Here is a 22,579-nt window from a genome sequence, read left to right as displayed (position 1 = left end):
TCATGTGGGCAGGGCACGTCGGGGCCTAGAGTGGGCCTGGAGGGCGTGGCTCCCAAACCTGGAGCTGAGGACTGTGCCAGGGACAGAGCTATGAGAAACATGATAATGTCCTATGTGTGCACCTAATGGACTTGCGCTCGTTTGATTTGTGAAGGTTGCGTTTCTTTCCCCCTGAGGTATACAGTAAAGTGTATTAAGTGAACAGCTCAATGCATTGTACCTGTGAACACGCCTTTGTGACCACTTCACCCTGACCAAAATACAGACGAATCGAGTACAGACAATAGAATGTAGAACACAGACGATTCCCGCACCCGGGAGGTTCCTATGCGCCCCCGTCTCTCCGCCCTGGCGAGAAGCAGCTGCTATTCTGACTTCATCGTCACGGATGATTTTGCATCTGTGACCGTCAAAGAAATGGAATTACGCAACACGCACTCTGTGGTGCCGGGCTGCCTGTGTTCGACATTATATCTGTGACTCTCACCCACGTGTGCATAGACGTTAATCATTCTTTCTCTTGCCTGTCTGACTAACGTAGTGTCGTAAACCACTCGGGCTGCTGTAGCAAAATACCAAGACCAGGCGGCTTACACACACCGGGAATGTATTTCTCACAGTCTGAGGACGGCAGTCTGAGCTCAGGGTGCCAGCATGGTGCGGTGAGGTCCCTCTTCTGAGCTGTGGTCTTCACATGTGTCCTCGCATGATGGACAGCGCTCGGGCGCTCTCTGGGGTCTCTTTTATAAGGGCACATTGCCCTGGCTGGTTTGGCTCAGTGGATAGAGCGTCGGCCTGCGGACTGAAGGATCCCGGGTTCAATTCCGGTCAAGGGCATGTACCTTGGTTGCGGGCTCGATTCCCAGTAGGGGGCGTGCAGGAGGCAACCAGTCAACGATTCTCTCTCATCATGGATGTTTCTATCTCTCTCTCCCTCTCCCTTCCTCTCTGAAATCAATAAAAATATATTGTAAAAAATAAGGGCACTAATGCCATTTGTGAAGGCCCCACCCTCAGGACCTAATCACCTCCCAAAGGCCCCACCTCCTAATACCGCCACATTGGACATTAGGTTTTCAACATGTGAATTTTTTTTTTTGGTGGGGGGGACACAAACCTTCAGACTGTAGCAACTAGCAATGTCTGCTGTAATCCAGGTGACCTGCTGTAGAACCAAAGGCCTTCCCAGACTCCATCCAACCCCTGGAAAGTCGGAAAGGGGCGTGATCAGAGCCCCCAGAAGGACAGGGTGGCCACGCAGACACGGCCGAGGAAGCAGGGCTGGGTGGCCCCCCGCAGAGGGCACAGGAAGTGGTGGGTTCTTGTGAGGGCTCACCAAGCACCTCCAAAAGCTGAGACAAATCCCAGGAAAGACTGCCTCGGGCAGATCCAGGGCATCTGCGGAGCCCCCCGCTGGCCTTCAGCAATCGGCTCCCGGGTCCTCGCCACACCCTCCTGCCCCAGTTTTTCCTCCTTGAAGAACCTGATGTTAAACAGAAAGCCCATTAGTGTCCCGTGATGGCGTCTGGTGCTTAGATGTAGGTTGAGAGAGGCTGGGTAATAGCTGACACCAAAACCGCTGCAGCCCAGCCCCGGGAGGGAGCGCCTATTTTTTCCTCTTTCTTACATAAAGCGTCTGCCCAGCCAGCCATGCTCGCCTTTGAACCGGGGCTGCCGCTGACTTTGATTTCACAGCCAGCCCCATTGCTCAGCATGGGGGTACAGGAGGACAGGGACACTGAGGCCGGCACGGGGGCTGCAGGACATGCAGCGTGAGAAAGGGCTCCACAAACAGCCGCTGAGCCTGCTCTGTGCCAGGCCCTGTGCTGGGGGCCGGGCAGGAGTAAGGCCTCGGGCTGGGGGTGTGCCTGTGCTAGGCCTCAGGCACCCCAGAACCTGTCCTCCTGGTGCCTTCCAATGCCCCGCGCCCCTGTGTCAGCCCCACTGGAGAGCCCCTTGCACGCCCTTGTGCCACCAGGGAGGAAGCAGTTGGCTATACGGTCCTGAGGCTCAGGAGCCCGCTCTGGGCTGAAATCACCGCGTGGGGTCCTAGTCCCAGCGCTGTCAGGAGCTGCAGGAGGCGGCTGGGGAGGGGCAGTTGAGTGGAGAGAGCGGGTGTAGGCAGTGCTGGGCCAAGAAAATAAAGGGCATCCTGAGGGCCCGCACCGCCCTGAGCAAGCCCTGCTGTCGCCACATCTCCCATCCTGAAGAGCCAAAGCCCTGGGCCAGCTCCCTACCGGCCGAGGCTGCAACGTAATCGGCAGGGCACTGCCCCCACCTCATTGGGGGTCTTCCTTTCGTTCAGCCAAGAAACTACAACTCTCTCCCCCTGAACGTCCACGTGCCCATTTCCACGGCCGCACAGAGTCCTCTGAGTAGATTAGCTTCAGCTGGTTTGTACACAAAGACAAAGCAAACAGACATCCAGGGAGAGCGCTGAAGGCGTCAAAATTCAGAGCTAAGTGCGCTCCAGGGATTCTGTGGAGCCAGAATGTTCTCTGCGACCTCAGCGAGCGGGTGGAAGGCAGATGTGGTGGAATGACAGTAACTAGCCGTGACTGAGGCCGGGCACACATGGAAGCTCTGTGCTGACTCCTTCCGTCCGGACACTCTTCAGCCGGAGGGCTGTCCCTGGGCTTGAGTCCTGACCCCATGACCTTGGGCAAGTCCCCTTGGCCTCTGCCAGCCTCCGTTTCCTTAGATGTAAGGAGAGGGTCGTAGCCATGCCCGCGCCGCAGGGCTGTGGAGGTCTCGCAGGGAGTGATTTGGGTAAAGAGCTGCTGCTGGGCTCAGGCAGCGCTGCTCCCAGCAGCCATCCAGCAGGTAAACTGAGGGAGGGAAGGAGGGAGGGGCGATCCATTCCCCGCCCGTCTGCCCGGGCCCCCTGAGATCACTCACAGGCCCCTCCTTGCAGGTGGACGAGATCCTGGGAGACCAGCCCACTGCCAAGGAGCAGGTGTTCGCTGCACTGAAGCAGTTCGCGGCCGAGCAGCGGGTGGATGACCTGGTGGGGGCGCTCTCCCTGGCCCTGCCCCGCGAGGCCCGAGGGCCCCTCCTGGACAACCTCAGGTACCTCGGTCTGAGGCAGGATGGGCAGGCGGGGTGTGTCCCGCTCAGGGGTGCCCGCGGTCCCACGGCCACCCAGGCGCTGCTGCTGCTGTGTGGCCTGCTCCTGAACCGGACCCCAACACCCCTCCAGCCCCAGAGCAAAGGTGAGCAGGGACCCTGAGAAGGGCGCCCGTTGGCTCTGCCCAATGCCAGGGCATCACTTCGATTGAGAAGGAAAGGGCTGGCAGCTGCTGGGCTGAGACCCGCACAGCGGGGACCCGCTCTCTGATCCCAAGTCAGAGCCTGCCCTGCTCTATCCCCAAACCCAGGCCACAGAAACCAGCAGGATACCCAGACAGTCCCAGCTCTATAGGAGACAGCAGTGGCGCAGTGTGGAGTCCCGGGCTGTGCACTCCTGGCACCTGTCCCCCAGGGGGCGCTCTCTGCTCTCTGATGATGCCAGCCGTGCACCAAGGTCCCAGGAACACTTATTCCCATTTCAGAGGCAGACTGAGGCTCAGAGAGGTTAAGAGACTGGCCCAAAGTCACACAGCAACTGAGTGGCAGGTACGGGAATGTGAACCAGGTCACACTTCCTGCTCTTCTGCTCAGCGTTGGACCCTCTAAGTTTATTCCTCAGGAAATCCTATATAATAAAAGGCTAATATGCAAATTGACCAAACGGAGGAACAACCAGTTGCTGTGACGCACACTGACCACCAGGGGGCAGACGCTCAATGCAGGAGCTGCCCCCTGGTGGTCAGTGCGCTCCCACAGGGGGAGCGCCGCTCAGCCAGAAGCCCTGAGCTGGGCTCACAGCTGGCGAGCGCAGCAATGGTGGCGGGAGCCTCTCACCTCCACAGCAGGGCTAAGGGTGTTCTGACTGCCAGTGTGGGGGAGCGGGCCTAACCCGGCAGTCGGACATCCCCCGAGGGCTCCCGGACTGCGCTGGGCTGAGGGACCCCTGGGAGTGCACGAATTTCATGCACTGGGCCTCTAGTATATATAATTAAATTAGTGGGCCGGCACCCGGAGCACCCGGGGAATCTCCTGAGCCCCCTCCACGCCCCCCTGCCTTTCCCGCCAGGGGCGCCCCTGCCCTGCTTGCCCAGCTTGCACCTGCCCCCCTGGGCCCGAGTGGCGCCTTCCCCACCCGGATCCTGCGGGACTCTCCCCACCCCACTCCCCAGCCAGCGACTGCTCCCCTACTCCCCACCCCCCACCCTTCCTGGGCTCAGCCCGCCCTCTCCCCTCGCTGCCAGTCACCCCGAAGCCTGCCCCTCCCTCTGGGCCTGGCCAATGTCAGCGACGGCGTTGGCCACCCCCGCCCCCACCCCGGCGGGCGCAGCCTCTGGGTCCGCAGCGGCGCGCAGGCCGGCGAGCGAGGCCACCATGAGCTGCCTGGGGTGAGTTGGGGGCCCGCCCCTCGCCGGGAGGATCCGGAGCGGAAAGAAAAAGTTATTTCTGGAGCCGAATTGGCCGCGGAGACGTGGTGCCGGCGCCGGGGCTCCCCGGGGCGGGGATGGAGGCAGCCCCCCGCCGCGCCCCTCTCCACGGGGCTGGGCCGAGGGCGAGGGCGCGCGGGCCGGCCCCTGGGAAGCTGGCACGCGCCTCCCGCCTGCGAGCTGCCAGCCTCCCCCGAGGCCGCTCGGACCCTTCGCTCCCTCCGGTGCTGCCCTGGCGTCTGTCCCCGCCGCCTCTGCCGGGCCAGCCTGTCTGCCTCCGGGACCGGCCCCGCGCCCGCTGCCTCTCCCTCCGCAGCTGCCTCCGAGCGGCCGGCCGGCGGCGGGTCCGGGAGAGCCGGGGCGGGAGGCGCCCCTGGAGAGCACGCGGCTGAGAGCCGGGGAGCGGGAACCGGGGCGCCCGGGGAAGCCCGTGCCCGCAGGCAGCACCCCCGGGGCGCCGCTGGGGAGGATGAAACAGCAGCCTCTGCTGTCAGCGCGAGTGAAGTGCGACAGGAAAATTGGGGAGGCTGTGGAGGAGGGGGCGGGGCCCAGCTGGGCTACCCTGACAGCGCGGCTTCAGCCACCCCCACCCCCACCTCCCTACCCCACCCCCAGGCCCTGGTGGCCTGGGATACAGCGATCCGTGCCGGGCGTTCCCCAGGGAGCAGGGGGGTGTGAAGGAGGCTCAGACACGTTTATCTGTGATTCCGAGGGCTGAGTGCCAGCCCAGGGCTGAATCTGCAGGGCAGTCCGGGCAGGCCCCCAGGAGGAGGCAGCAGGTGCTAGTCTGCGGCTCAGACAGTGACTGGCGGGGTCTGGCAGTGTGTCCTGTGGAGGTGGGAAGACAGTCCCCGAGGGGTGTTCCTCAGGGCCAGGCACCTAGCCCCAGGGGTGGAGTCGTGAGCACCCAAGGAAGGGCAGCGTCCCCCAGGCCTACGGGGACCAACACTGCGTACCCAACAGTGCCCAGGGTGACCCATCCTACATGGGGTAAAAGGCCATTAGGAGCTACAGTGTGGCCCTGGGGACCTCCCCTCCCCCATCAGTGAGAGACCAGGTTTAAATGAGAGGTTGGGCAGCCAAGGGTAGCAGTGAGGGTGTGTGTGTGTGTGTGTGTGTGTGTGTGTGTGTGACACGTCAGAGCTCAACAGAGGCTGGAACCCACTCAGACCAAGAGGTGGGCCCAGTGGCTACAACAGACACTTAGGGGGAAAGGAGAAGGAGCAGGGAGGCCGGGAGGCTGGGCCGTGCAGCTCAGCGGCCACTGGCCACGTGTTGCTCCTTAGACAGTGAAATTGCCTGCGTGCCAGATAAAGGTTTCAATTCAGCGTCCCGGTCTCACTAGGGCGTGCTAGCCACAGTCCAAGTGCTCCGTGGCCACACGTGGCTGGTGGCGACCACATAGATGGTGCACATGCGCACCATCCCTGCGTCCTCGGGCCAGCAGGGCCGTCTGGGGCCGTGGCCGGCAAACTGCGGCTCGCGAGCCACACGCGGCTCTTTGGCCCCTTGCGTGTGGCTCTTCCACAAAATACCACGGCCTGGGCGAGTCTATTTTGAAGAAGTGGCGTTAGAAGAAGTTTAAGTTTAAAAAACTTGGCTCTCAAAAGAAATTTCAATCGTTGTCCTGTTGATATTTGGCTCTGTTGGCTAATGAGTTTGCCGACCACTGGTCTGGGGGATTCAGGCCCTCGCCAGCAGCGCCAGCCAGGGGCTCATCTTCCTTTGGCGCAGCAGCTAATTCCGAGGCTGCAGCCTAATTTGGGTCTGTCCCCAAAGGGATCCCCGCGTGATGAGGCCATGAAATGGCTTTCTAATTAGGACAGACCAGGCAGTTTGGAAAGTGTGACGTGGTTAGGAGGGAACAGGAATGCCAAGTCCTATTGGGGTGGGGGGGTGGGTGGTGTCTGCTAGTGTTTCAGGAAATATGGAAGGAGAGGGAGGGGCAGGCATGGGGGTGGGGCCGGGGGAGCAACAGAGGTGGTGGAGGGAGCTGGAATGTAGGATCCCGACAGACCTAGCTCGAACCCAAATCCACTGGCTGGCTGCTCGACCTTGAGCAGGTTCACTGACCTCTGCCGTTTACCTGTGAAAGGGGGTTGGGAATACCCACGTGTGTCCCCCAGCAGGGTTCTTGGTGGGAAACAGCATAAGTGAACTCTGCCACCTACACGCAGAAAAGAGGTTATCTCGGTGATTGGGGTGATATTGGTTAAGAAAACTATATAGGTTTCAGGTGTACAATTATGTGACCCGTCGTCTGTATATGGCAGCGATTTTCAACCCGTGTGCCGCAAGAATTTTTAAAACATGCAACACCTGACTGTTCAGTCAGGGGCACTGACCTCCTTTCCCTTAAATTGTTAAATAAAAAAAAAATGACAACAGCCAACACAGTGGCCATCTGGTGTGAATGAATCAAACCTGTCAGATCGGCACATTAGTCATCCGTCTGTGTGCCATGAGATGGAAAAGGTTGACATCGCTGGTATATGGCCTTGTGTGTCGACCACCCAAACAGAAAGAGGGGAGCTGAGAACCTGGGGGTGGGGGGTGAGGGACTCTCACCTCCTTCACCCTCTCCTGCTGGAACCAGGGTCAGGGGCCCCGCAATGCAGTTATTGGGAGATTTCTGACGCTGCGTGGCTGGCAGTGGCGGGCATTTCGCGTGGTTTCCCCTGGGGACCATCTTTCTCCCCAGAGTGGTTTCTCGGCCATGGCCGTACTGACATCTGGGGCCCAATAACCCTCCGTTGTGGGTGGCTGTGCTGTACGTTGTAGGATGTTCAGCGGCACCCCGGGCCGCCACCCACAAATGCCAGTAGCATAGTCCCCTCCTAGTTGTCATTTTGTGACAACCAAAACTGTCCCCAGACAGTCCCAAATGCCCCCTGGGGGATGCCCCCTGGGGGACAGAATGGCCCCGGTGAGAACGGCTGGCCCACAGTGACCTCTCTGTGGGCACACTCCCCCAGGGCAGGCCCTCAGGGAGGCCAGCTGTGGCGGGACACCGGGCCACCCCCTGCTGCTCAGAGTCATCTGACCAGATGTGCCAGCTGCTGGCTCCTTCGCCTGCCCCGGGGGGTGCACGGCGGGCTGTGTCTGGATCTGAGCAGGAGCATTTGCTTTGTGCGGGCATCTCCTCCGCTCACAGCAAGGCAGACAGCACCCCGGCCTCCGGGCAGGCCTGGTTGGGGATCAGCCAGAACTGGCTCCGTCGTGATGGGGCAACTGTGGCCCTGTGGGCTCCAGGGACCTGCAAGGGTTCTCAGACCTTTCTCTCCGGGCAGGACGGGGGACAAGGCTTGGGAGGACACAGCTCTGGCTTCTGAGAAATGCTGCCCTGAGAGGTCCCGCAGGGGGCAGCCTGGCTGGGGACGGGAATGGGAATGGGGGGCTGAGGAGGGCTGGGCAGCAGGGCCTGCACAGAGCACCAGAGACTGGCTGGGGGGTCTGCAGGCAGGACCATTGAGGGTCTCCCCCCCACCACCACCATGACTGAGACAGAGGCCGCGTCCTCGGGTTCCTGCCTCTGCGGGTCCCTGGGTGGTGAGTGCCTCCTGGTCCAGAGGGCCTTGTGCTCATGGCGCCTAAGGGTGCCCCGGCTGCTCCCTGGCATCATCCATCAGCCCCTGCTGGCGGCAGTCAGGACCCAGATCAGTGAGAAAGGACAATGCAGGGGGTCCCCGGGATCCGCTCCTGCTCGGACTCCCAGGGAGGGGCGGGCCCAGGGCCAGAGGGACAGCCCAGACCCCCTTTCCTGTCCTCTCTCCCCTCCCCTCCCCTCCCCTGTCCCAGTGGGACGTACCCAGCCTGACAGCCCCTCCTCCCTTCCATTCACCCCCAGACCTAACACCCCTCCTGTCTGTTTTCAGAATCTAGACACTTGTTCCATCTCTCCCCTTCTCCCCTCCCAGCACCCCCTCCCCGGAGTGCCCAAACTTCCGGGGTCCCTCCACCTCCCCTTAAATCCTTGGACCCTCCCGTGGCTCCCGCATCTCAGCCGCTGCCAGTGGCGTCCAAGGCGCCCTCTCCAGCCCCTCCCGATGAGCTGGCCCCTGGATAGGTCGTGAGGGCTTCCTCTTTCTGGCCTCAATCCTGCTGAGCCCTGGAGGCCCGCGCCGTGGCCACCCCCTCCGGGAAGCCTCCCGGGCTCTACAGCAGACCGTCGGGACTTCCTGGGACTGTGGGGTTCATTCTCACGGCAGCGGGCGTTGGGGACTCCCCACTGTGCGGGGCAGCCGGGCTCTGCGGAGAAGAGGCGCTCGGGAGAGACTGAGGGAGGGAGCCTGGAGGAGACAGCGGCTCAGCCTCCAGTCGCCCCAGATCCCGGGGAGCTAGCGGAAGGGTCCCCCCAGGGGCGGGGCGCGGAGGGGCGGGGCTACCTGGGAGGGGCGGGCGCCAGGCCGCGGGCCGGCTGCCTCGGGAGGGGCCGCGCGCGGGGCCCTGTGCGCGGGGCCGGCAGAGGAGCGAGGAGTCGCGGCGCCCTCGCTCTGCCCGGGGCTCGGCTACCCACTGCGTCCGCTCCTGCTGTGCCGCCATCGCCCGCTCCAGATGGGGAAGGACCAGGGCTTCTCCCGGCACTTTCGGTAGTTTCCCCGCCCCCGGGAGCCGTGCGCCCAGGGCGCCGCGGACCCGCCTCGGGCCAGCCTGGGAGCGGGTGGAGCTGGGCGCTGAGGGGTTACCTGCCCTTGTGGGCGCCCGCGGTGCCTGTCTGGGGCGCGGGGCTGGGGAGGGTGGACGTAAACCGGAGGGGTACCGGGGGGCGAGTTCCGGTGGGCGCCTGGCACCCGCCCTCGGCCCTAGGGGTCGGGAGCTAAGAGCTGGGGTCGAGGAGCCCTTTGCCTCCTCGCCTAGGCCGGTCCAGGGACCCGGACACAGAGCCGGGTCAGGGAATGTGGGGAGAGAAGACCCTCGGGGGCCCTGGGAGGAACCTGGAAGTGGGTTTAGACCTGACTCCGCGGCAGAGGGAACACACTGACCCCGAGGGCAGCTCATCGTGTGGCCCCGGGGGAGCCCCGGAGCCTCCGAGAAGGCCCTGGCATGGCAGGGACTGAGAGTGCTGGGCAGCCAGGGCCCGGCTGTCAGGGGCAGGGGCACAGGGAGGGGCCGCAGCGGCCCGGGAGACCCCACCGCGCATGGCTCTTGTGGGAGAGCTGATGGAAAGCAGACCCAGGGCTGGGGTGCCCGGCCACCCTGAGCCGCACAGCAGGCCCACTCGCCGGGAAGGGCATCTGCCTCACCGGGCCCAGCCCCAAGGACACGGTCAGGGAAAGGGCCCCCCTGCCCCCCCCGCCCCCCCCCTGCACTGGTGGTTCACCCTGGTGCCCACCTGGGGGCAGGCGGGTCCTCTCTGGCTGCTGCTGGAGGTGGAGCTGGGATGGTGGTCTGGCCCCTGCCCAGGTGGGACCCCAGGCCGCTGCCCTCTGGCGCCGGGGCCGGAGCCCGAAGTGTGAGGTGGGCAGCGCCAGGCTCCTCATCTCTCCTTTGTCTGAGCAGGAGGCCTGTGGTGGGTGCAGGAGGGGCCAGGCAAGTGGGGGTGTCGGGCTCCTGAGACCTTGAGTGGCCATCTGGGGATTGAGGCCGAGGCTCTGGACGGGGGATTGCTGTGGTTGGCAAGGCTGAGCAGGTCAGGCAGGGGTGCTGCTGGCAGAGTGGAGTAGAGCGTTCATTCTGGCCTCCTGGGCATCGAGGAGCAGAGCTCATGGTGAGGAGGGGGAGGGGTGAGGGGGGTGAGGGGGGTGAGGGGGGTGAGGAGGGTGAGAGGGGGGAGAGGGGAGGGGGGAGGGGGATGAGGGGGTGAGGAGGGGGAGGGGTGAGGAGGGGGAGGGGGGTGAGGGGGTGAGGGGGATGAGGAGGGGGAGGGGGGTGGGGGGGAGAGGACAGTGAGGAGGGGGAGGGGGATGAGGGGGGTGAGGAGGGTGAGGGGGGTGAGGAGGATGACGGGGGCGAGGGGGGTGAGGAGGGCGAGGGGGTAAGGGGGGTGAGGGGGGGTGAGGGGGTGAGGAGGGTGAGGGGGGTGAGGGGGGTGAGGAGGGTGAGGAGGGGGAGGGGGGAGGGGGGCGAGGAGGGGGAGGGGGTGGGGGGGAGGACGGTGAGGAGGGGGAGGGGGGGAGGGAGTGAGGAGGGGGAGGGGGTGAAGGGGTGAGGGGGTGGGGAGGGGGAGGGGTGAGGGGGGAGAGGACGGTGAGGAGGGGGAGGGGGATGAGGGGTGAGGGGGAGGGGTGAGGAGGGGGAGGAGGGCGAGGGGGGTGAGGAGGGTGAGGGAGGAGGAGGGGGAGGGGTGAGGGGGGTGAGGAGGGTGAGGAGGGCGAGGGGGGGGGGTGAGGAGGGCGAGGGGGGTGAGGAGGGTGAGGAGGGGGAGGGGTGAGGAGGGGGAGGGGTGAAGGGGTGAGGGGGTGAGGAGGGGGAGAGGGAGGGGGTGGGGGGGCCAGGTCCTGATGAACCTCCTCCCTGAGGGCTCACACCCCTTCCCTCCCAGCAGGCAGCTACTCTGCCCCCCCCCCCCCCCCCGTTAATCCTACCCACAGAGGTTTAGGGAACTGAGTGGGGGCCCTGGGTGACCCCAGAGGGGTTGTATTTCAGCTGGCTGCAAGGCCACGGACCCCCTCTCCTTTCTCCCCGCCCCCCACCATGGCCCTGGTGTGGCCCCTGGTGCAGAGAACAGGGGAGGGAACTGTGGGATGGCCCCGAGGCCTCGATAACCAGACCTTCAGGGGCCCCGCCCCAGTGCTGAGGCCAGAGGCCGGCGTCCCAGCTGTTAACCTGGGAAGTTACGGACCCTCCGAACCCTCTGCTGTGGACCAGGACTCCGCCTGGATGGCACTGCCGTCGCACTCGGGTTTGGTTGGGCCGCGGGTGGCGCTGCGTCCTGTGTCCGGGGTCACTGCGCCCTCCCATGTGCCTGGGCGGCTGGTGCCCCGGCTCAAAGCTGCGCTGCGGTCCCAGCCCTCAGAGAGCGTCCAGGTCACAGGGAGACCCACGGTCAACAAGGAACCATGCGGGGGTGGGCCCCCCACAAGGGACCCTGAGAAACCCCCCCCCCCCCCTCTCAGCGCGTCCGGAGAGTGGCCAGGGAGCAGGGACCTGCTCAGGCAGGGAGTGAAAGGAAGCAGCGCTGGTGCGGAGGGCGAGCCTGGCTCCGCTAAGGGACAGCGTGCCCGGCAGGGGCAGCGGGGCGGGGGAAGCGAGAGGAGGCCTGGAGGCGGGGGTCCCGCACGTCGAGGGGGCAGCGCAGGGCCGTGGAGCCGCCGGCCAGAGGAGCGGGCTGGGGGCTGGGAGTGCGGTGGTGGTGATGGGGGGCGGGGGGTCTGACCAGGCCGGGTGGCATCTTCCGTTTTCTCCAGCGGAGGTGCCTGGAGTCAGGCTGGGAGAAGGGGTTCGGGGATCCCTGGCTGGGCTGGGCCCGCAGGTGCAAGGGCAGGATGGAGGGAGGAGGGGCGAGGCCAGAGCGGAGAGAGTAGGGGCAGGAAGAGATGGGACCAGGCTTTGCGGAGCTGAGGTCCTCGGAGGCCAGAGTAATAACGGGGACGGTCCCAGCCGGAGCGAGCGGACGCGCGGCCTCGAGTGGCCGGGGGCGCCCGTTCGGACTCCAGGGGGTGCCGGCTGCTGAGCCCTCCGCCCCCCTGGGTGGGGGCGCGAGAGCCGGGGCGGCGCCTACCGGACGGCGCCTGTGGGCTGGGGTTTGAAGCGATCGAGGCGCAGCCTGGGGCGCGCCCCGACCCGCTGGCTTCCCGGCAGGATCTTCATCCCCAAGAAGCACCGGGCGCGCTTCGACGAGGTGGTGTCGCAGGGTCTGCTGGGCAAGCTGTGCCGCGCGCGGCGGGCGCAGAGCGCGCAGAGGCTGCGCCGGAGCCGCAGCGAGGAGCGGCCCGAGCGCCTCCTGGTGTCCACGCGCGCCAGCGCCGCCCCGCGCCGCCCGGACGAGCCGCCCCCGCGCAAGGCCGCCTCGCTGCTGGCCGGCCGCGCCGGCTCGGGGCGCGCGCGCAGGTATCCGGGCTCCGGGCGGGGGCGCGGGAGGCGGACACCGCCTGGTGGGTGGTCCGGCTCCGGATGGAGACCTGGGCGGAGGGGAGCGGGGAGGCGAGGCGGGGGTGGGTGACCGTGTAGGGGAGGTTAAGGTGAACCGACGTGGGCATCCCAGGGCAGGGCACGCTGCCCCCCCCCACCCCCGCCCCACCCCCGCCTCTCTCTCCCCAGGACGGTCCGAGTCTACAAGGGCAACAAGAGCTTCGGCTTCACGCTGCGCGGCCACGGGCCTGTCTGGATCGAGTCCGTCCTGCCTGGTGAGGGGTGGGCGGGTTGTCCAGGATGGGGCGAAGGGCCCCATTGGGCCGCCGCTCAGCACCCCCGCCCCGTACCCACCTCATGTAGCCTGTGTCCTCCAAGCGAGCGCCCCAGGGCAGCAGCCAAATCATCCATCTGCCGAGCAAGTTCAGGGTCACCCCTGAGCCAAGTGAAACAAGCTCTCCACCCAGACCTTCCTTTGCCCACCTGGAGGGCTGGGCACTCCCTGGGCCAGGCAGCCAGAACGGACCTGGTGAATGCCCCGGCTGGGCCCCAAGCCATACTCCCTGTGCAGGGGCCACCTTCACCGGGAAAGGGCATTGCCGGGCAGCCAGACCCACAGCCTCTGCCGTCACCCCCTCCTCCCGCCCAGCCTGCCTTCTTGCTCCTGGAATGGCAGCATCTTGAAGAAGGCAGAGCAGGAATCCCTCCTCTCATCCTCCGGTGGAAGGGCGGGCAGGAGGGGGGGGGGGGAGAGAAACCCACGTCTGGCTGAGGCAGCCCATCCAGTGTGGGTTTGAACTCTCCCTCCCTGTACCACCCCCAGGGCTGGGTCACCTGCTCTGTCTTGCACCCAGTGTGGTGCTCTTGGCAATGCGTCCCCATTGGTGCCCGGCTGAGGCTGGGTCCTTCCCACCCTCCTGCCTCTCACGTGTGCGGGTGCACTGACCTGGGCGATGGGCATCTCTGGCTCCTGGGAGAGCGTCTCAGGGCCTTCGCCCCACAGAGCCAGCCACTGGATGCTCAGCTGGAATCCTGGCGGCTGACGTGGCCCGGCCTCCTCGGATTTGGGTACCTCTGTCGTTGACATACTGTTGTTGGGACGAGGTCCGAAGCTGCTCTCTAGGGAGCGTCCTCTGGAAACGAGTCATCTCTCCTCTTTGGATGTGTCTCTTCCAACTATGCCACCCCCACCCACCTCCCTGCTCTCCCCAGTGGGCAGAGACGCCTGGCCTCGGGCCAGTTAAAACCCAGGTGTGCTGCTCTGCCCAGCCCGGCCGCCAGGGGGCACACTTCCTCCGGTGACAACGCCGGGAGGAACCTCACTGTGGACCTTCAGAGGAGGACGGAGAGCTGTCTGGAGGGGGGCCCTCTGGGGGCGCAGACGCTGCAGAAATGCTGCTCGCAGATCTTTGTTTCAGCTCATCGCCAACAGCTCAGGGCTGAGCGGCCACCCCAGCGCCCCTGCCTGCCTAGACTCACTCCCGGCAGCGGCGCGGGGCCTGAGCTGGTCTAAGGCGGGCACTGCTGGCCCATTTGGGTCCCTCCCCGCCAGCCAGTTCTAGCCTGGGAGGCAGGCACGGCCCGCCCCACCCCGCTGACCAGCAGGTCCTCTCTTCTTGCCTCCAGGGAGCCCGGCTGACAATGCTGCCCTCAGGTCGGGTGACCGGATCCTCTTCCTCAACGGACTGGACATGAGGTCAGAGGCTGCTGGGGACACCAGAGCTTTGGCGGAGAACTGTCCCCCAAAACTGCTGCCTCTCGGGACACCCAGCCCTGGTCCTGATCTCCTCTGCCCAGTGTGTCCCTAGGGTCTGTCCCTTATCCTAGGGCAGTGGTCAGCAAACTGCGGCTCGTGAGCCACATGCGGCTCGCGAGCTGCGGTTTGCTGCTCTGTTGACTAACGAGTTTGCCGACCACTGTCCTAGGGGAACTCCTGAATCTATTCTCCCGCCTCCTCCAGGACATCAGTTCATCCTTCCAACCAGAAAAGACCCAGCCCCACGCAGGGCACAGCGTTGAAAGTCTTGCCCTGTAGGGGGAGCCCTGCCGGGGGGGGGGGGGCACGGGTGCCAGCCCTTCTGTGCCCTGGAGCTGCTCCTGCAGAGATGAACTGGCAGGAGAGGCTGTGCCCTGGCTCTGGCTGTGGCCCTGCTGGGGACTTGCTGTGTGGCCTCTGCAGGCAGGACCGGGGTGGGGGGGTGTCCGGGGGGCGGCCGTGGACGGGGCTCACCTGGCCAGGCCCTCCCGGGCCATCTCTGCTTGGCAGGAACTGCTCCCATGACAAGGTGGTGTCCATGCTGCAGGGCAGTGGCGCGATGCCCACGCTGGTGGTAGAGGAGGGGCTCGTCCCGTTCCCCAGCGGTGAGACCCCCACTCCACAGAGACCCTGAGGGGGCCCCCTCTGCTTATCCCCCAGACCCGCAGCATCCCCCCCTTGGTGCTGTGGAACCCAGTGGGACCGTCTCAGGGACCCTGCCCGGCTCTCCCGCCATCCCCAGCTGCGGCCGCAGATGTGCCTCCTAATGCATGGTGCCCACAGCCACACCCAGTCAGGAGGTCCCTGGGCCTGGGGACACCGGGTCACCTGGGCCTCTCCTGCCTGTGACCCTGCAGACTCCGATTCTTTGGATCCCCCCAGCCCATCGGCGGCGCTCACCTCCCTGCAGTGGGTGGCGGACATCCTGCCGGCCAGCATCCGCGTGCAGGGGCGGACCTTCAGCCAGCAGCTGGAGCGCCTGCTCACGCCTCCCGAGCGATACGGGGTCTGCCGGGCCCTCGAGAGCTTCTTCCAACACAGGTGGCCAGGCCGGAGCAAGGGTGGAGACCTGCCCTGGGTGGGCCCCAAATCCTGCCCAGACTCACCATCAGGTTCCACCTGCTGAGCCTCCTTGCCCCCTTCTCCTGCGAGGCTCAAAGAAAGCAGCAGCTGGAACCAGGTGTCCCAAGGTGGGGACAGTGGGGCTGCCCCAGAGCAAACTCTGACTCTGAAACCTCCCAGCCCCGTGAGCTAGGCGAGTGACAGCCTGGTCTGTAGAGTGAAGGAGACGGTGGTCACCTGCAGCGTTGATGGTGGGACCCTCACAGGGCTGGTGCTTCCAGGGTCGGCAAGGCCCCAAGATGCCCAATGCCTGGGGCCTGCGTTTGGGGGTTGGTTGGGTATCTTTCTTGTTCTTTTTGCACTTCAGGGGCAGCAGGCTGCGTTATCACACTCCTCGGTTATGGCCCGTGCAAAGCTCCTCACGTGTTCATCCTTTTTCTCTTTGTGAATGATGTGACAGCCACATCCTGCATGGCTTGGGTTCAGGACCTGGAAAAGGGCTGCACGCAAATGACAAGACTAGACAAGAAATCTAAATTTGGAAACAGGGGGCCAGGTGGAGAGCCCAACTCTAGTGGGAGGGCTTCACTGGTGCCCAGGCCCTGCCAGCCTTTTATTCAATTTTAGATACACATATTGCCCTTAGTCAGGCAGGCAATTCCAGTAGCAGACAGACTATCTTAAAGGTCAGTAAATATTAGTAAAGATTTACTTTGAGACTATTAGGTCAGGAAATTGCTTGAGCCACCATTGTCAAGCTTGAGCCACAACCGGTGCATAGCTTTGGCCCTTGCCAGAGCTCAAGGTCCGTCAGCCTTCTGGGTTCCTTATTTACACTTTCCTGATAGTGTAGACGATGGATAGTCTCCCGCACTCTTTTTGTTTAAAGAGCTGTACTGAGACATATTTCACATGCCATGCAATTCCTCCATCTGAGTGTGACTTCAACGCATCGGTTTTTTTTAGTATATTCACATTAAACACACTCCATTTTAGAACATTTTCATCACCTCGAAAAGAACCCTGCACACTTTCACCGACGCCCGCCTTCTCTGCTCCTGCCCATCGTGCACAACCATAAATCCACTTTCTGTCTCTATAATTTCTTTTTTTAAATATATTTTTATTGATTTCAGAAAGGAAGGGAGAGGGAGAGAGAGAGAGAGAAACATCAATGATGAGAGAAAACCATTGATAGGTTGCCTCTTGCATGCCCACACTGGCGATCAAGCCGGCAACCTGGGCATGTGCCCTGACCCGGAATCAAACTGTGACCTGGTTCATAGATCAACACTCAACCACTGAGCCACACCAGCTGGGCTGTCTCTATAATTTCCCTGTTCATTTCACATGAACAGAATAGTACAATATGTGGACTTTTGTGTCTACTTCTTTCCCTTAGAGTGTTGTCAACGTCCATCCAAGTTATAACATCTACTTCGTTTCTTTCTTAAGGCTGATAATAGCCCATTGCGTGGATAGGACACATTTTGTTGACCCTCCCATCCATTGATGGACATTTGGGTGCTTCCACCTTTCATTTCCTTTTGGCTCCCCCCCCACCCCGCCCCTCCCGGCCAAGTCTGATGAGTTTAATGGGCACCGCTTCGTCTGAAGTTGTTCTTGAACAGTGGGCATTGCTGTCCTGTGTGGTGTGTTTTTTTGTTTTTTTTAAAATATATTTTATTGATTTTTTACAGAGAGGAAGGGAGAGGGATAGAAAGCTAGAAACATTGACCAGCTGCCTCCTGCACGCCCCCTACCGGGGATGTGCCCGCAACCAATATACATGCCCTTGACCGGAATCAAACCTGGGACCTTTCAGTCCACAGACCGATGCTCTATCCACAGAGCCAAACCGGTTTTGGCTGTGTGGTGTGTTTTTATTTCACATCATCGTTGTGCTCTGTACTGCATTCTGTGTCTGGCTTTTTCCCCGCCAAGTGCCCTGTCTCTGGATCTGTCCACGTTGCTCTGCGTACATTGAACACACTGTTTCCAGCTGCAGCAAATTTCGCTGGGATCACAGCCACCGTCTCATCTATTTACCTTGCCTGCCATGGACACTGGTCGCCTCCCGCGGTCCCATCGCAGTCACACTGTGATGGACGCCACTGGGCTCATGTCCCCGGGGAGCTGTGCACAATTCATTTGACATTTATTATCTGAGAGGAAATGGCTGGATGTTAAGGCATTTGTTTACTTAGTTTGACAAGGCCGTGCCAAACTGCTTCCCGGGCTCTGCTTTCACTCGCCCAGCGGTGCAGAAGGGCCCCCCCCCCCCCCCCCCGCCCCGTCCCCGGGTCCTCGCCAACAGGCGGCACTATCCAGCTTTCTAGTGTAGCTAGTCCTTTTGGCCATAAAGTCACATCTTATTCGGTTTTTATTTAAAAATACTTTTTTAAAAAATTGATTTAGGAGAGGGAGAGAGAGAGAGAAACATCAATGATGAGTGAGAACCATCGATCTGCTGCCTCCTGCACGCCCTACATGGGGGATCCAGCCCGCAACCTGAGCATGTGCCCTGCCTGGGAATCAAACTATGACCTCCTGGTTCCTAGGTCAACACTCAACCACTGAGCCACACCAGCCTGGCAAGCGTTTTTAATTACTAATTATTTTGAACATCCTTTAATATCCTCGTTAACTTTTTTTTAACTTTTTTTAAAAAATATATTTTATTGATTTTTTACAGAGAGGAAGAGAGAGGGATAGAGAGTTAGAAACATCAATCAGCTGCCTCTTGCACACCCTCTACTGGGGATGTGCCCGCAACCAAGGTACATGCCCTTGACCGGAATCGAACCTGGGACTCTTGAGTCCACAGGCCGACGCTCTATCCACTGAGCCAAACCGGTTTCGGCGACTTTTTTCATTTTCTTTCCTACAAGTTGCCTGTTCAGACCCTTTGTCCATTTTTGTTTTATTGGGCTTTTTGTTCTTGTGGATTTGCAGGAGTTCCTTGTATATGTTAGGTACTGGTTCCTTGTTGGCTTTTGAATATTGTAACTATCACCTCCCATTGGTCACTTCTGTTAGTGTTGACATTTTACAAAGTCCTTCCTTGCCTCTAGCTCCAAAGATGTTTTCCTGCATTCTCTTCTACTACGTTTATAATTTTATATCTACACGCTTTGATTTTTTATCCACCTAGAGTTCATCTTTATGCAAGGTGCTGTGTGAGAATACAGTTTTATTTTTTCCACATAACGCAGAGGTCAGCACACTCTTTCTGTGAGGGGCTGGATAGTAAATATTTTAGGCTTTTTGGGCCATACAGTCTCCATTGAAACTATTCAGCTCCACCGCTGTAGCTTGAAAACAGCCATAGACAATCCATAAGCAAGTAGGCAGGCCTTGTTCCAATAAAACTTCCTTCACAAAAACAGATTTTGGCCCACAGGCCGTCATGTGCTGATCCCTGGCGCAGTGGCTCAGCTTTCCCAATACACTCCACACATCCCAATCTTCACGACAGCTCTGCGCAATAGAAGTTATTTTTATCCCCAGTTCACAGATGAGGAAACTGAGGCACAGAGAGTTAAGTAACTTGAGAAAGGTCACTTGGCTGGTACGTGGTGGAGGCAGGATCTGAATCTGGGCATCCTGTCCCCAGAACCCGCCTTCCCGCCCAGCTCTCTCGGTCTTGGCAGTGGGAAGGGGGGCAGGGCATGAGCCCGAACTCTGTGGCCTGGAAGTGCCCCCTTTCCCGTCCCCACCCCCTTCCCTAAGGAGAGGCCCTGAGTAGTGAACCCCTTGCTCCTGCCCCTCCCCAGGAACATCGACACCCTCATCGTCGACGTCTACCCCGTGCTGGACACGCCCGCCAAGCAGGTGCTCTGGCAGTTCGTCTACCAGCTGCTGACTTACGAGGAGCAGGAGCTCTGCCAGGAGAAAATCGCCTGCTTCCTGGGCTACACCGCCATGACGGGTGAGCAGCCCTCCCCCCAGCCCCGCCCCCCCGCCCCACCAGGTGAGCAGCCCCTCCCCCACCCAGACACCTGTTCTCACCTGCTAGGCATTACAGAGGACCTGGGCCCCTCACACACTGATGTGCCCACATGCCACGCCGATACCCAACACACCCAGCTGGCTCCACGCTTGGCCCCACGGATGTGCCTTCCCAGCTTTAAGGAGCAAATGCAGCCTTAGACCCCCCAGCTCACCACCTGGGTCTTGGCGGCTGTGTGGCCCCCCAGGGAGTGTGTCACAGAGTGAGACGCTCATGTGGCCGCTGTTTGCAGACCCGGAGTGTGGGCGTGAGCTGGGTCACACCTGGCTGGGCACAGACGCCAGTGCCCGTGAGCCCTCGAAGCCATGCCCGTCAGCGTTTCGGCCTCGGGGTCCAAACCCTGGGCCTGTGTGCTGGCCGCTCTGCCCCCGATGGGCCGAGCCCTCGTGTGGCCACCAGCCCTAGTCCCAGGGACCCACAGTGAGCGGGGGGAGGGGCCGGGTTTTAGCAAGAAACGGGGTGCAGGTGTCTCACACATCTGCCTAGACCCGGAACCTTCCTTTCCACCCCATCAGTCCCCAGGGCAGCAGAGCTAGGAGGTGAGACCTGGATGATGGGGCCCTAGGCTCGTGTCACGAGAAAAGGCCCTGTGGCCACCTCCCTGCCTCCGTTCTCAGGCTGGCGCCACCCCTGCTCCCGTCCTGGCGCCGCTCTCTCACCCGGGCTTCCCCTCGGCAGCTGGCCCAGAGCCAGGCGGGGCCGGGCACCGATTGGCACGGCTGCTGCCTTCCCCCTCCCGGTGTTTGGCTGCTCCTTGTCTGGCTGAGGGGCCAGGGCCCATCCCCCCTTCGTGTCCCACAGCAGAGACGGAGCCGGAGCTGGACCTGGAGCCGGAGCCGGAGCCCGAGCCCGAGCCGGAGCCCGAGCCCCAGCCGCGGAGCTCCCTGCGGGCCTCCTCCATGTGCCGCCGCAGCCTGCGGTCCCAGGGCCTGGAGGCCGGCCTCGCCTGCGGTAGGCCCCGGGCCAGACCGAACAGCGGGAGAGGGTTCGAGGGCGCGACCAGGGCGGTTTCCCCACCTGCAGAGGGAGAAATCCCAGGACCAGGCTGAGCGCGGCCCTCCTGGGCTGCAGGGCTAGCGGGTTCTTTCTCCTGGGTCCCCCGGGTCTGACTGGTGCCTGACTCTGCGCCCCCCGCCCCCCGACTCCCAGCAGGTCCCAGTGACTGCACTGAGGTGCCTCTTTCTCTGATCCCGGGCGAGCGCCAGGCAGGCGATGGCACATCCCTCCCCGAGACCCCCAACCCCAAGATGGTGAGACCTCTGTGCCCTCCTGGTGGTGTCGGTGGGGGGCTGGGGCAGATCCCTGCTTCTTCTTTTTCCACTTTTTATTATTTATTTATTTGTTTTAAAATATGTTTTTATTGATTTCAGAGAGGAAGGGAGAGGGAGAGAGAGAGAAACATCAATGATGAGAGAGAATCATTGATCAACTGCCTCCTGCATGCCCCCTACTGGGGATCGAGCCCCCAACCTGGGCATGTGCCCTTGGCCAGAATCGAACCTGGGACCTTTTGGTCCGCAGGCTGACGCTCTATCCACTGAGCCAAGCCAGCCAGGGCTCTTTCTTTTTTTAAAATAGATTTTTGTTGATTTCAGAGAGGAAGGGAGAGGGAGAGAGTTAGAAATGTCAATGATGAGAGAGAATCATTGATTGGCTGCCTCCTGCACGAGGATTGAGCCCTCAATCCTGACTGGGAATTGCGCTGTGACCTCCTGGTTGCTAGGTCGATGCTCAACCACTGAGCCACGCCGGCCGGGCAGATCCCGGCTTCTCAGACCACCCACGCCTGGCCTGTGAGGCCCCATTAGGGTCATGTGGAGGAGGGAGGGCGCTGGACTCCCCCGCCTCCTTTGTCCGCAGATGTCGGCTGTGTACGCGGAGCTGGAGTCCAGACTGAGCAGCAGCTTCACAGGCAGGAGGGGGTCCACGTCCAGGTCCCGGGCCTCGCCCCCAGCGCCCAGCCCGGCAGGCACAGCCGGTAGGCGCTCAGCCGCCCGCTCCTGAGGGCAGCACCGGCTCTGTCCACCCCTGGCTGGGCGCTGGCCCGCCTCCAGGCCCAACCCTGGAGCCCCCTCTCTGCTCCATGGCCATGGGCTTGAGTTCTGGGGGCCGCAGCAGCCTCCATGGCGAGGGGCCACCAAGGTCAGGGTTGTCTCTGTCCCTGTCCCTCTGAGCCTCACCCCGCTGTGGATCTAGAAAAGCAGAGGGCTGCCCGCAAGGACCCGCATTGGCTGCTGGGTAAACGTCTAAGTGCAGGCCTGGCTCTGTGAACGGCACAGCTGGAAAGGTGGCTGCTCTCAGGACACACACACACACACACACACACACACACATATACACACACACACACACACACACACACACCCCACACACACACAACACACACATACACACACACACACACACACACACACACACACACACACACACGATGACTCCGCTGCAGTTCAGAAGACAGGACCCCTGTCGATGCTCCCGGGAGCCGAGGGCCTGCGAGTGTGGGAGGTGCTCATGACCCTGGGTCCGGGGCCTGGAGAAGGCTCCTTGGCCCTCGGAGCTGTGTGCAGTGGGGCCCGGGTGGTACCCTGGTGTCGCTCCCAGGATGCGCTGGGTCTGGCCTGTCCTAGGCAGTGCCCCACCTCGAACCTCTGGTCACCCTCAGGGAAGAACGTGGGGAGCGGGGTCCCACGGTTTTCCTGTGCCGTGTCCAGAGAGGGAAAGGAAGGTGCCCGGGGACGCACAGCCAACCTGCCCCGGGCCCTCCCCTCCAGCCTGCACCTGGAACCCAGGCCCTGACTGCAGGAAGCGGGGTCCTCACGCGCCCTCCCCCACCCCAGGGCCCAGGACCCTGTCCGGCGTCTCCTGGCCCAGTGAGCGACTGCGGCCCTCCCCCTGCTACTACCCGCTGTGCTCGGAGGGCCCGGCCTCCCCCAGCAGCTCCGAGTCCCACCCCTACGCCAGCCTGGACAGCAGCAGGGCGCCCTCCCCGCAGCCCGGCCCCGGGCCCACCCGCTCCGACAGCCCCCCCAGCCCGGACCTGGGCCGCCAGCCCGGCCCCAGGAGGCGCTTCACCTTCTCCCGGCCGGCGCGGAGCCGGGACACCGACCGCTTCCTGGACGCCCTGAGCGAGCAGCTGGGCCCGCGGGTCACCCTGGTGGACGACTTCCTGAGCCCCGAGAATGACTATGAGGAGGTGAGCGGGGAGGCGGGGGAGGCCGGGGCGGGTGTGAACGGGGTGTCTCCAAG

At 62.6% G+C, this 22,579-nt stretch overlaps 1 protein-coding gene across 3 annotated transcripts in view; it reads left to right on the top strand.

Annotated features, from left to right (window-relative positions):
• Positions 1–22,579, top strand: part of GRID2IP (Grid2 interacting protein) — a 30,000-nt gene that overhangs the window by 674 nt on the left and 6,747 nt on the right. Inside the window, exons 2-12 of one of the 3 annotated variants that reach the window (XM_054718173.1) lie at positions 2,915–3,069; positions 12,234–12,482; positions 12,693–12,778; positions 14,130–14,199; positions 14,770–14,864; positions 15,117–15,300; positions 19,098–19,252; positions 20,135–20,284; positions 20,486–20,583; positions 21,194–21,311; positions 22,171–22,526. In XM_054718173.1, coding sequence (XP_054574148.1) covers positions 2,915–3,069; positions 12,234–12,482; positions 12,693–12,778; positions 14,130–14,199; positions 14,770–14,864; positions 15,117–15,300; positions 19,098–19,252; positions 20,135–20,284; positions 20,486–20,583; positions 21,194–21,311; positions 22,171–22,526 — 1,716 coding nt within the window. Of the gene's footprint in view, positions 1–2,914; positions 3,070–4,440; positions 4,455–9,047; positions 9,083–12,233; positions 12,483–12,692; positions 12,779–14,129; positions 14,200–14,769; positions 14,865–15,116; positions 15,301–19,097; positions 19,253–20,134; positions 20,285–20,485; positions 20,584–21,193; positions 21,312–22,170; positions 22,527–22,579 lie in introns of those variants that run through there. The other 2 variants (XM_054718175.1, XM_054718174.1) reach the window with 2 other exon arrangements.

The sequence above is a fragment of the Eptesicus fuscus genome, chromosome 6 (assembly GCF_027574615.1).
Source record: "Eptesicus fuscus isolate TK198812 chromosome 6, DD_ASM_mEF_20220401, whole genome shotgun sequence".
In the NCBI taxonomy this organism is placed as follows: Eukaryota; Metazoa; Chordata; class Mammalia; order Chiroptera; family Vespertilionidae; genus Eptesicus; species Eptesicus fuscus.
The sequence above is the reverse complement of the archived record's forward strand: the minus strand, read 5'-3'. Positions and strand labels throughout refer to the sequence as shown.